The sequence below is a fragment of the Phocoena sinus genome, chromosome 9 (genome assembly GCF_008692025.1).
Source record: "Phocoena sinus isolate mPhoSin1 chromosome 9, mPhoSin1.pri, whole genome shotgun sequence".
NCBI classification, from domain to species: domain Eukaryota; kingdom Metazoa; phylum Chordata; class Mammalia; order Artiodactyla; family Phocoenidae; genus Phocoena; species Phocoena sinus.
In genome coordinates this window covers 22,065,186-22,078,097 of record NC_045771.1, presented here as the reverse complement: position 1 = coordinate 22,078,097, position 12,912 = coordinate 22,065,186, and the positions used below count along the sequence as shown (strand labels likewise).

Sequence of the window (12,912 nt, the reverse complement as noted above, 5' to 3'; positions counted from 1 at the left end):
AAAAACTTCTGCTCTGCAAAAGACAATGTCAAGAGGATGAGAAGATAACACAGACTGGGAAAAATATTTACAGAATACATAACTGAGAAAGGACTGTTATCCAAAATACACTCCAAAAAAAACCCCAAAAAACAGAAAAACCTCTTAAAAGTCAAAAATAAGAAAAACAACCTAATTTTAAAATGGGCCAAAGACCTTAACAGACACCTCACTTAAGAAGAAAAACAGAAGGCAAATAAGTATATGAGAAGATGCTCCTCATTATATGTCATCAGGGAAAGGCAAATTAAAACAGCAAGATAGGGCTTCCCTGGTGGCTCAGTGGTTGAGAGTCTGCCTGCCGATGCAGGGGACACGGGTTTGTGCCCCGGTCTGGGAAGATCCCACATGCCGTGGAGCAGCTAGGCCCGTGAGCCATGGCCGCTGAGCCTGTGCTCCGCAACGGGAGAGGCCACAACAGCAAGAGGCCCGCGTACCGCAAAAAAAAAAAAAAAAAAAAAAGACAAATAGTCTGAATAGCAGCATATCTATTTCCTTTTAAAGTAGTTAATTATCAAAAACCTTCCTACAATGAAGATAGTTTCAATAGTGAACTCCATCAAACATTTTAGGAAAAATTAATGATGATTGTAGAAAAACTCTTCCAGAGAGCAGAAGAGGAAGAACCACTTCTCAATTCATTTTACGAAGCCAACAATACCCAAATACAATACCAAAGAAAAAACTATACATAAATATATTTCATGACCAGACTCAAAATCCATAACAAATTTTAACAAACAGAAAACAAAGATTTTAAATTTTCCAGGAAAATAAATGCATCTCACCATATTAATATACTAAAAAAGGAAAACCACAATAATTCAATGGATATAGAAAAGACATTTGACCAAATTCAATACCCATTTATGGAAAAAAAAAAAAGTCTCCCAGCAAACTAGGAACAGAAAGGAAATTCCTCAACCTGATAAAGGTCACTTATGAAAAACTTGGAGCCAGCATCACATTTAATGGTGAAAGATTAAATACCCTTCCTCTAAGATCAGGAACAAAGCAAGGATGTCCTCTACCATCACTTCTATTCACACTATACAATAGTGCAAGAAGACAAAAAGGTAAGATAAATAAAAAGCATACAGGACTTCCCTGGTGGCACAGTGGTTGAGAGTCCACCTGCCGCTGCAGGGGACATAGGTTCATGCCCTGGTCCAGGAGGATCCCACATGCCACGGAGCAGCTGGGCCCGTGAGCCATGGTTGCTGAGCCTGCGCGTCCGGAGCCTGTGCTCCACAACGGGAGAGGCCACAACAGTGAGAGGCCCGCATACCGGAAAAAAAAAAAAAAAAAAAAGCATACAGACTGAAAAAAGTAAATCCTAAGGAATCTCCCAAAATACTCTTAGAAGTAATAAATAAATTTAACAAGATCACACGAAACAGGTCAATATACAAAAATCAACTTAATCTCTATAGACTACCTACAAACAATACAAATGCAATAGTATAAAAAATGTTAACTGCTTCAGGGATAAAGTTCACAAAGTATGTATAAGACTTGTATGCTGAAAGCTACAATACTGCTGACAGAAATTAGAGACCTGAATAAAGGGAAATATATACCATGTCTATGGAGTAGAAAACTCAATAATGTTATAATGTCAATTCTCCTCAAATTGATCATTTTTTTTTAATTTTCTTGAAGTATAGTTGAACATATTGATCTTTAGAGTCAATGCAATCACCATCAACATTCCAGCAGGCCTTTTTAATAGAAATGGACAGGTTGATTCTAAAATGCATAGAGGAATGCAAAGAACTTAGAAGAGCCAAAACAACTTTGAAAAAGAAAAAAATAATAAAATAGGAAAACATGCATGACCTGATTTAAAACTTACTATAAAGCGACAGTAATCAAGATAGTGTGATACTGGAATAAGAATAGATATATATATCAATGAAAAAAATAGAATGTTCCAATGTGCCATTGTAACGCAATCATCATTATTTCTTCCTCCTCCTCCTCCCTCCATATTGGTATGCAATTATTCCAGTAGAATTTGATGAGAAAAGAAAGGAGGAGGAAAAGGAGGGAGTGGTGGAGGAAGAGGAAGGAGATGAAAAGAAATTCAACCCTCACTTTATATCATGTAGAAAAATTAACTCAAAATGATCATAAAGCAATTTAAGACACAAAAACTACAAAATGCCTAGGGAAAAAGCATAGGAGAAAATCTCTGTGACCTTGGGTTAGGCAAAGATTTCTATAATACACATCAAAAACACAATCCATAACAGGAAAAAAAAACCATGATAAACTGGACTTCATCAAAACTTAAAACTTCTGCTCTGTTAAAGACTAAGAAAGTGAAAAAACAAGACACAGACTAGGAGAAAACATTTGGGAAACATCTGATAAACAACTTCTATCCACAATACATTGAGACCTTCAAAACTCAATAATAAGGAAATATACAACCAAATTATTAAAATTGGGCAAAAGATATAAACAGATCCTTCATCATGGAAGATATATAGAAGGCAACAAAAGCACATAAAAAGATTTTGAGATAATTAGTCATTAGGAAAATGCAAATTAAAACTACAAAGAGATACTACTACATACGTATTAGAATGACTAAAATTAAAAAACAAACAAACAAACAAAAAACATATAATACCAAGTGCTGGCTAGAATGCAGAGCTACTAGAAGCTTCATACAGTAATGGGGGGAATGGTACTGTCACTTTGGAAAATGGGTTGGCAGTTTCTTACAAAGTTAAACATATACACACCTATCATATGACCCAGCAATTCCACTCCTAGGTATTTACCCAAGAGAAATAAAAACTTACATTTAAAAACTTATACATGAATGTTTATAGCAACATTATTCATAACCACCAAAAAATGGTAACAAACCAAATGCTCTTCAGCTAATGAACAAGTAAACTGAGGTACATCCATACAACAAATTACTACAATGAAATAAAAAGGAGTAAACTGACACAAAAAATAACACGGACAAATCTCAAATGAATTATGCTAAGTGCCTGAAAAGAAGACTCAAAAGGCTTCATATAGTATGATATCATTCTTATGACTTCCTGGAAAGGCAAAACTATAAGGAAAGAAAAGAGATTACTGGTTTCCTGGGCCTGAGGATGCGAGGAATAGATCATATAGTAGGGAACTTTTTGGAGTGGTGGAAATGTTCTAAATCTTGACTGCAGTGATGATAATACTACTGTATGCATTTGTCAAAACTCATAAAACTATACCCTAAAAAGGGTGAATTTTACCATTTGTATATTATACTTAAAAAAAAAAAGAAAAAGAATGCAGTGGTGAGTGAATGAAAAGGCAAGCCACAGACTGGGATCTGGGAAGGAGAAAATATTTACAAAACACCTATCTGATGATGGTCTTGTATTCAGAAAATAAAAAGAACACCTACAACTCAATAAGCAGAAGATAAACAACCTGATTTTTTTTAAAAAAAAAAAAAGGTAAAAGATTTCAACAGACACTTCACCAAAGAAGATAAACGTATGGCAGATAAGCATATATTTGCTTAATACATGCTTAATACCTTCATCATTCAGGAAATGCAAACCCAAGAATGCCACTTCTAGATACTAACCAAAGAAAATGAAAACATAGGTCCACACAAAGACTTGTACTTGAATATTTTTAGCAGCTTTGTTTATAATATCTGTAAACTGGAAACAACCCAAATATCCATTAACTTGTGAACGGATAAATAAAGACTACCTCCATACAGTGGAATACTATTCAGCAATAAAAATGAACAAACTACTGATACATACAAAAACTTGGATCAATCTCAAAAGCTAAGGGAAAGAAACAAGACATAAAAGTCATAAATGACTATATACTATATGATTAAATCTAAATGAAATTCTAGAAAATGCAAAACTATGTTGTCAGGAAGTAAATCAGTGATTGCCAGGTGCTAGGGGTTGAGGGAGGAGACAGACAACTAAGAAATATGGGGGCACATTCTGGGGTGATGAAGTTTCTATATCATGACTGTGGTAATTGTTCCATGACTCTATACACTGGTCAAAACACAACTGTACAATTAATTGGTGAATTTTATTGTATATTTAAGCTGAGTTTTAAAAGTAAAAAAACAAAGATTTTTTTAAAGGCTAAAATAAAGTTTTAAACCTATAAATCAATAGATGGAATATAAATAAGCAAAGAATATAAACAGACAATTCACAGAGGAGGAAAGTAAAATGGCCATTAACTATATGAAAAGAGTTTCAATTTCGGCAGTGATATGGCAATGCAAATTAAAACCACAAAGAGATGCCATAGCACCTTCTTGTGAATGGCAAATATTTAGATCAGATAATAGAAATTATTATTTGGAGCACGTAAGGATGAAGCAAATCAGTGTAAATTAGTACAACCCTTTAAGATCAATTTGGCAAGATCGTATAAATAGCATTACCTAGAAATTCCACTTAGAGGTATCTACCCCAGAAAAATTCTCTATGTGCACAAGAAGACATGTACATAAACATTATGTGTAATGTCATTTGTAATAGCGAAAAAGTAGAAGCAACTTATAGATCTACCAATGGGAGAATGGATAAATAAATAAGAATACTGTATATTCACACACTGGGATTCCATACAGCAGTAAAATAGAATAAAGTAAAAGTACTTGTAGCAAGTGGGCAGATCTCAAAAACATTAATTTTTTAAATTGCAAAATAATATCAAGATGACATCATTCAGATTATATTTTAAAACACAAAAATACTAAGTATATATTATGGATACAAACAGATATAATATATAAACATAGGAGGATACCAATCTCAAAATAATTATTACCCTCTGGTAAAGGAAGGCTGGGAAAGGAAGGAGTTCCACATGCCACTGGCAAAACCCCCTCATCTTCCCCACAAAAAATCATATCCTCAATTCCATACTCTGCCTAAGGGACCATCAAAACAAATCACATCATGCTGTACATGGTTACTAAACCTCAGTCACTACAAAAAAAAAAAAAATATCCTGGTCATTACTCAATAACAGTACCCCTTTTGTATTTCATTTCCAAGCATTCACTCTCCAACCACCACTTCTGACTCAACTCTTTCACTCCATCATGACCTACAAGCCATTGATTCCATCAACTCTTTACTGTCCCAATCAGCCCCCGTTCTTACTTGCCTCCTAACCAAGCAGAGACTCCACAGTCAATATTTCAATCACTCAATTTCTTTGTTCCTCCCTCTGCTTACTAACATGGCAAAACCCCAATCTTGATTAAATTCCATCTTTAACTGTTCCATGCCTTAACCTGAAGCCTGTAGCTGGAGAAAAACATTCACCATGCTACCTGGGAATACTTTAATTCATGACCACTAACTTGAAGGGGCCATGCGTCCTGTCCAACAATCCTACATTTCCCCAATCCATTTCCTAGAAAACTACTTCATGTCTTCTTCTCTTAATACAACCTCTGTGCTAGAAGCTTCGAGTTTGTCCTCACGCTATTTCTTCCCTGCTCTGCATCCTCTTCCCTGCTCCATGTCCAGCTCTTCTTCCCAACTGCCAGCCCTGTGAGCAGTGACAGCCTCTGGCCTACCACAAGACACGTGAAGCAGACTTCCACAACTTTTATGATAGTCCCTCTCCGTGACCCCACTCTCCAGCAGCTTGAAATGCCTCGTTTTCTAGTTTAATTCCTCTAATAAATAATTCAATAATGAACACAGCAATTCTGCTTCCCTGATTGAACCCCAAATTTTGGTACAGGAAGTGACTAAAGGGAAATAGGGCCTTAAGGATAGGAATCTGAAATTGCTTTTCTGACTTGATAAAAGGAATTAATGACCCTGTCTCCAGTGGTAAAGGGGACACTAGTCATCCATGGCATGCCGTGGCAAAATACTTAAATCATCCCCTGCAGACAAGTATAATCAAGGACTATAGAAGACAAAGGTTTGGGTAATCAACTAGTTGCTGCCATAGAACATTTTTGTAAAAATGAGTTGTATAATGGGCTAGTTCCTTCTAAGTACACTGGCAAACTAGGTAAAAGAAAATGCTAAGCTCGGAGTTTTGAATTCACAGCTTAAGGTCTATGTCAGGGACTAGAAAATGTCCATAATGCCTTAATAAAAAGCCTCATGCCATGTGGACACAGGGCTGAGATTTCTGAAAAGTATATCCTGCAGGTGACTGAATTACAATGCAAATTCAATTTACCCCCTTGTGAGCCATTTTATGTTAAAGTTAGGACCATGATTGGCAAGGAGAAGGGCCCTGAAAATTGGAATGGGGACATATGGGCAGATTCTGATGAAGTGAAGTACCTTGAACCTCTAAATTCCTCCAAGCCTCCTGGGCAAGCAGAAGCAGTCCTTCATACCCTGTCTGAGGAAATTAGGCTCCATTTGCCTGAAGAACGTGCACTGACTTTCCCTGAGATAGTTGCCTTACATGGGACACCGATGTTCCTGAGGACCTAATCCCCAAACTGCTCACTATCTAGACACATAAACAGACTCAAATCCTATAAAATCCTCGGGGTCAGGCACAAAATGTGGCCTGTGATGATATGCAATATATACCAAAAGAACTGCACAATTTGGCCAATTTATGTTAACAGAAACCTGGGAAATACAGATCCCACATTCCCCTTCTCTGAGGATTCTGAGTCAGAGCTGGGCAAAAAGGAAATATGTGCCACATTGGGAAGACAGAAGTGAAGCACACATTATGCTTGAAAGTCAGGGTGGTCGAAGGTAATGAGAGGCAGATGCAGAGGTGCTGGCAGCTTTAGTTTGTCCTCACTCTTCTTCTTCCCTACTCCATGTCCCTTCCCCACTCTGCATCCAGCTCTTCTTCTCATCTGCCAACAGCAACCCCAGGCCCACCAGAAACTTGACTAAGAACTTAGAGATGTGATAGCTATGTCCTCTGACTTCTATACCAGTCCACCTTCGCAGTGTCACGCCAGAAGCTGGATATTAGCAGTCTTTATGACTGCACGGTAGATCTGTGAGTGAACAGCTTTGAACTATATACTTTCATTCTTTCATTTTCATATGTCCTTTAATGAACATTTATAAATTCTATGAAGAGAAAATTTTTAAGTAATTTTAAACATTTCAAGCAACTTTCCCTAATTTGGAGCACTCTAAGTTCCCCCAAGGAAAACAGATAAAAGGAGCTTTTTTTAGCCTAAAAGAATTAAAAAAAAAAAAAAGACTTACATCATTAGATTGAAACAATCGAGTCATTGCAAAGAAGGCTTCTGTGGCTTCCGTAGTTCCAAAGTGTTCACCCTAAGTAATTTAAATTAAGTTTAAATTAAAACAATTTCTTAAACTCAACAAAAATTAAGGATTTTCCATTTATTTCTGCAAAGATCTTTTAGAACTCAGGAAAAACTCTCTGTATAAACATTGTGCCTCTTTGCTATTTTTCTGGCTTTTAATTTATAAACCTACATAGCCATTTATCCATTCCTTATTTAAAACAATCCATTATCATATACCATGCTTTTATGAAAGTTCTAGAATAGTGGTATCTAACTTTTTAGCAGGAACTATTTTAAATTCCCTGAAGAATTGTGATTTACAAGGAGACAGAAAATGATAGTAAATTGACTTCCTTATCAGAACAGGATGTTACTGTTACACTGCCTAAGAGCAGAGATCATACCTTCTACATTTCTATAATCCAATGCCTGACAATATCATAGGAGCATAATAAATATTAAACTGTAAAGAACTATCTATTAGGAATCCCAGAAAACATGGTAAAAAGGGACCAACCAAAAGGGCAGCAGATTAGTTATATAAAAGTAAGGCTTATAGGGCTGCTAATACATCTCAAGACACTGGCTCAAACCCCTAAAAACATGCTTTGGGTCAGAACTTCAACATGCTTAATAAATCATCAGAGGATCTTCCCAAAATGCAGATTCTGATTCAGTGGCTCTGGTGTGAACCCTAAAATTTTCCATTTCTAATTGGCTCCCAGTGATGTGAATGCTGCTGATCTGGGAACCACATATTTTTGAGTAGCGAGGTGTTAGATAACCTATTGGGTTGGCCAAAAAGTTCGTTTGGGTTTTTCTATAAGATGTTACAGAAAGACCCACACAAACTTTTTGGCCAACCCAATATTTTATTAATAGTCAAAACACTGCAGACCACAGACCACCTGAAACATTACCATTTCAATAGTTAACTTCTTCATTAAAAACAATCCTATATAATATGTTAGGCTCAATCACTTTTCAGGGCTTCAGCTCTCATAAAAAATATAACTAGTCAATCTATTTGTCATAGGTGTAAGAATAAACAAATTTTGATGAAAAACCCTGAAAGTTTAGGATGAAAGACAAAGTATAAGAGTTTACAATTACTTAAGTCAGAGTACCCAGCTTGCTCATCATCAAGACATTTCCCTTACTTTCTTTCATATTTAGAGAACATACAAACGCCCATCTACTTGTCAGTCATACTAGTACAGTAAATCCTAAGTCCCTACTTTTTGACTTGAAACTCAGAGAATATACGGATATGTCAACTCTAGTAGAAACTTAGAAGTATTTTTCCATAAAGCACTACCAAGAACTAGGCAAAAGATTAAGTTAAAGTTCCCAAATCTGTTCACCTAGTTGACTGTGTTTATCAGACTGTGTGGGTAACTTCCTTATCAAGATAATTATATGTTTCAACATGAGTTGCCCATCAAAGCAGTATTGGTCAATGTAAAAATACATGCTACTCTGAACCAACTTTAACTACTCAAAATTCTGCTTATAGACTGGAGTTCCCCAACTTGGACACAATATATGCTATGAAAAGTTAAATCAAACTGACTTTGCATTAAATGTTTCTAATATAATACCACATGAAAATGTATGTTTGTGAATAGATATGTTTTATTTAAAAGCATGTTCTTGTTGCTCTGCCTCCATTTGCAAGCTATAAAACTTCCTATCTCTGGATGAGGTCTTCAGTCATGAAGCATAGTAAAGTAAAAATATTCTCATGGAATTCAGATTGGAAACCACAGTCTTCTAAGCACCATATGTAAACCACCTGAGGTAGGGGTGTGTGTGTGTGTGTGTGTGTGTGTGTGTGTGTGTGTGTGTGTGTGTGTGTGAATCTAAGAAACAGACTCACATTTTCTAAGGCCCTAGACTAAAAATCATGAGATTTTTTAGTCTGAAGCAAAAAAAACAAAAAACCAAAAAAACACACAAGAAACAAACAAAAAAATAAAACCACACACAAGAAAAAAAAAATTAAATAAATAACAATAAGAGCAAGCGGGGGACTTCCCTGGTGGTGCAGTTGTTAAGAATCCGCCTGCCAATAGAGGGGACACAGGTTCGATCCCTGGTCTGGGAAGATCCCACATGCCGCGGAGCAACTAAGCCCGTGCGCCACAACTTCTGAGCCTGCGCTCTAGAGCCCGCGCGTCACAACTACTGAGTCAGCACGCCACAACTACTGAAGCCTGCGCGCCTGGAGCCTGTGTTCCTCAACAAGAGAAGCCACGACAATGAGAAGCCCGCACACCACAATGAAGAGCAGCCCTCGCTCACTGCAACTAGAGAAAGCCTGTGCACAGCAACGAAGACCCAACGTAGACAAAAATAAATTAATTAATTTAAAAAGAAAAAAAAGTGCAAGTGGGATCTATGTTTCATGAGTGCAAATATTTTTGTTGGTTTTGTCTGCTACGTCCCCAGTGCCTAAAACAGTGCATAGAACGCAGCAGGTATGTAATAAATATATATGCTATATGACCGAATGAAAACTATTCCTGAATGTTTACTATGTGTCCAGGACTATTCACAGTACTTCACATTTATTGTATCATTTAATCATTATAACTTTATAAAACAGGTATTAGCATAATCCCCATTTACAGAAAAAGACATTAAGGTACAAAACAATTAAGCGCAGAATCATACTGCTAGTGGTGGAGTAGGGAAAATAAATACAGGCATACCTTGCAGATACTGTGGGTTCAGTTCCAGACCACAGCAATAAAGTGAATACTGCAATAAAGCACGTCACAGGAATATTTTGGTTTCCCAGTGCGTATAAAAGTTATGTTTACACTATACTGTAGTTTATTCTGTGCAACAGCATTACGTTGAAAAAAAAAACAATGTACATACCTTAATTTAAAAATACTTTACCGCTAAAAAAAATGCTAACCATCATCTAACAATGCAGGGTTGCTACAAACCTTCAATTTGTAAAAAAAAATGCAATAAAGTATAATAAAATGAGGTATGCCTGTATAAAATTTGAATATTAAAATCAAAGCTTTAATATAGTAATATACTCCCCCCAAAAGGATAAAATATCTATCTGGAATTTGTGTAAGATTTTGCAATATATTTTTATTTTCTGAACATATCTAAACAACATGTTTTAATATTAACTAATACTTGTTAAATTCAAATCAACGTTGAGATCCTACCATGTGCTTAGCTGATTTGGTACCTCATGAATAAAAAAGAAGTGTCTGTCGTACTCCTCGTCCTCAAGAAATTTTACATATTATTATGTTAATCAAACACCGTAAATTTTAAAATTAAGTGAATTTTAAAAAAATAAATAATTACACTTGCCAGAAAGTACTTCACTGCATGTTATGTATTTCTATTCCAGGACACAAATCTGAGGAAAATCAAAATAATTTACCTGGTTCAATAAGTAAAGAATCTTTGTAAGAATATGCAAACATCTTCTTGGATTGATGGGCGTTTCATTGAATATACGAGCCTGTGGAAACAAAAAACATTGCTATATATATTTTCTATCTTTGCTATCACAGATTACAGAAAATCAACTTAAATAAAGACTATTATACATTTTAATCACAGTATCCAAATAATGTTGCTTACAGTTTTCAACTTATTATGTTATATAATAAATTATTAGATGTGGCCTAGGTTTTCCATTCTATACTATTCACTCCCTTAGGTCTGCTACTTCAACTTGTGGGCTTTAACTATTAAGTAAGAATCACAATATTTATCTACATCATTTGAATACAATAGGCTTAATATCTATAACTTCCTTCAATAACCTTGCACTAAACACCTCATTTGGTGTTTTATTTAAAATTCTCAACATGTGACAGAGTCTACATATTTTTGCATTTCTATAAGCTCTAGACTCTCCTATGACAAGTAACCCCTCTTCTTTTTCCCTCAAGTATATATTCTTTGAACTCAGTTGCATTCCTTAATTCTTATTTTGTATCAGAGCATTCCGGGGCTCTTTGTCCCCCATTCTAAAATGGAATAGAAAAGAAAAAAACACACTATACTTCCAAGCCATACCTCCTGTAAGACAGCACTCTTCTCCAGATACCGAAAAGGATTGGAGCCACTACCTATGTTACGGGGGGAAAAAAATGTCTTTAATAGTTGTCCTACACAAACTTACTTTCTACAGAAGGGTACTGAATGCTTGGGAAATCTCACCCAAGTGAGGTGACCACTTGGATTTCACAGGGATAATCATTACTAATATGCATACAAACTGATTAAAATCCTTCTGATTCTGACACTAGCTCTGTCTGCTATCCTGCAAGATCCTGTACTTCTCTTTTGCAGAAACCCTGCCTGAAATGAGTGTATTCTTTCCCTGCCTTCTTTTTATATGAATGTTAGAAATATCTGTCATGTCCATACAACTAAAATTAATGAGACTGTGGTAGGGTCCTTTGGATTTCCCTAAAGGAAAGCACTATTTTATGTGTTTCTAACATTTACTGTGAGGAGTTTATCAGAGAATTAGATAACGTCAAGCTGGAAGGGGCCACAGAGGTTTACTAACCCAACCCTCGACCACACTTAGAGCAGCTATCAATCACTGAGGGTTTTTTTGGGGGGGGGGTTGTTTGTTTTTGTTTTTTGAGGTGACTTGGCATCTTCCTCATTTACTCTGGACCAAAGACGGCTATCAAGATGCAACTCACTTTTGGATGCTTGAGTATTAAACGAGCTAGGTACCACGGAGCAGGCTTGCCCGCACGGAAGTGGACAAAGCAGAGGTCCCCGGGGAGACTGCAAGGTACAGACACCACAAAGTTCACAAACACACTCAGTCCCGTCAATCCCAGACCCACCGTGGGCCTTGCACTACCAGCACCCCACCCCACCCCGCCTCTCGCAAGCGCACACTCACTACCTCCGCCACCTGCCATGGGCCGGACTCTGGTGGGCAGCCCAGGCCTGGCGAACTGGAGCAGGTGGCTCCGAGGAGCTGAGCCGGAGGAGGGGGCTGGGGGCGGGGCCGCCGAGCAGCCCGAGGCTGCGCGCGAGCACCCGGGCGCTCGCGCGCGACTTGAGGGGAGGCTCCGGCGCCCGGGGGAGGGGCTAGGGGCAGGCCCCCGGCTGGAGAGGAGTGGGTCGGAGGAGGGGCTGGGCTCCAACTCCGGCCCGCCGGCACACCGGCGCCCACGCCCCCAGGTCCGCAGTCCCCGAGAGCAGGTGGCGGCGGGCAGGGGAAGGGGACCCCGCGGCTGAGGGTGGGCGTCAGACGCCCCGCGCGTACCAGACTCCTCGTCCTTCTTGTCGAATTTTTTAATCATCTTGGACGACTTCCCAGCGCCCAAGCCCACCGCCACCGTCCCAGGCGCCGCAGCCAGCAAGCGGAAGAAGCTGCAGGAAGGTCGGCCCCGTGCTCCGGCGCCGGTTGGGCCGCGGTCCCGTCACTCGGAGAGAAGGCCCGCCCTCCCCGGCAGTCGCCGACAGCTCTCAACCCCAGGGGACGTGGCCACGCCCTCTCCTCCTCCCCAAGCCGGGCGGAGGCGGGGCCAAGGGTGGGCTCCCCGGGGCCGCGTCCCCGCCCCTACGGTGACAGGTCGCAGCAGGGG

At 38.4% G+C, this 12,912-nt stretch overlaps 1 protein-coding gene across 3 annotated transcripts in view; it reads right to left on the bottom strand.

The window, feature by feature from the left end:
• COPG2 (COPI coat complex subunit gamma 2) overlaps window positions 1-12,702 on the bottom strand; it is a 129,823-nt gene extending 117,121 nt beyond the window's left edge. Inside the window, exons 1-4 of one of the 3 annotated variants that reach the window (XM_032642459.1) lie at window positions 12,591-12,702; window positions 11,372-11,424; window positions 10,728-10,808; window positions 7,263-7,334 (exon numbers count right to left, since the gene is read on the bottom strand). In XM_032642459.1, the coding sequence (XP_032498350.1) occupies window positions 7,263-7,334; window positions 10,728-10,808; window positions 11,372-11,424; window positions 12,591-12,627 (243 nt within the window). In that variant the 5' untranslated portion in view covers window positions 12,628-12,702. Of the gene's footprint in view, window positions 1-7,262; window positions 7,335-10,727; window positions 10,809-11,371; window positions 11,425-12,224; window positions 12,323-12,590 lie in introns of those variants that run through there. The other 2 variants (XM_032642460.1, XM_032642461.1) reach the window with 2 other exon arrangements.
• Window positions 12,703-12,912: the final 210 nt, after the last annotated feature.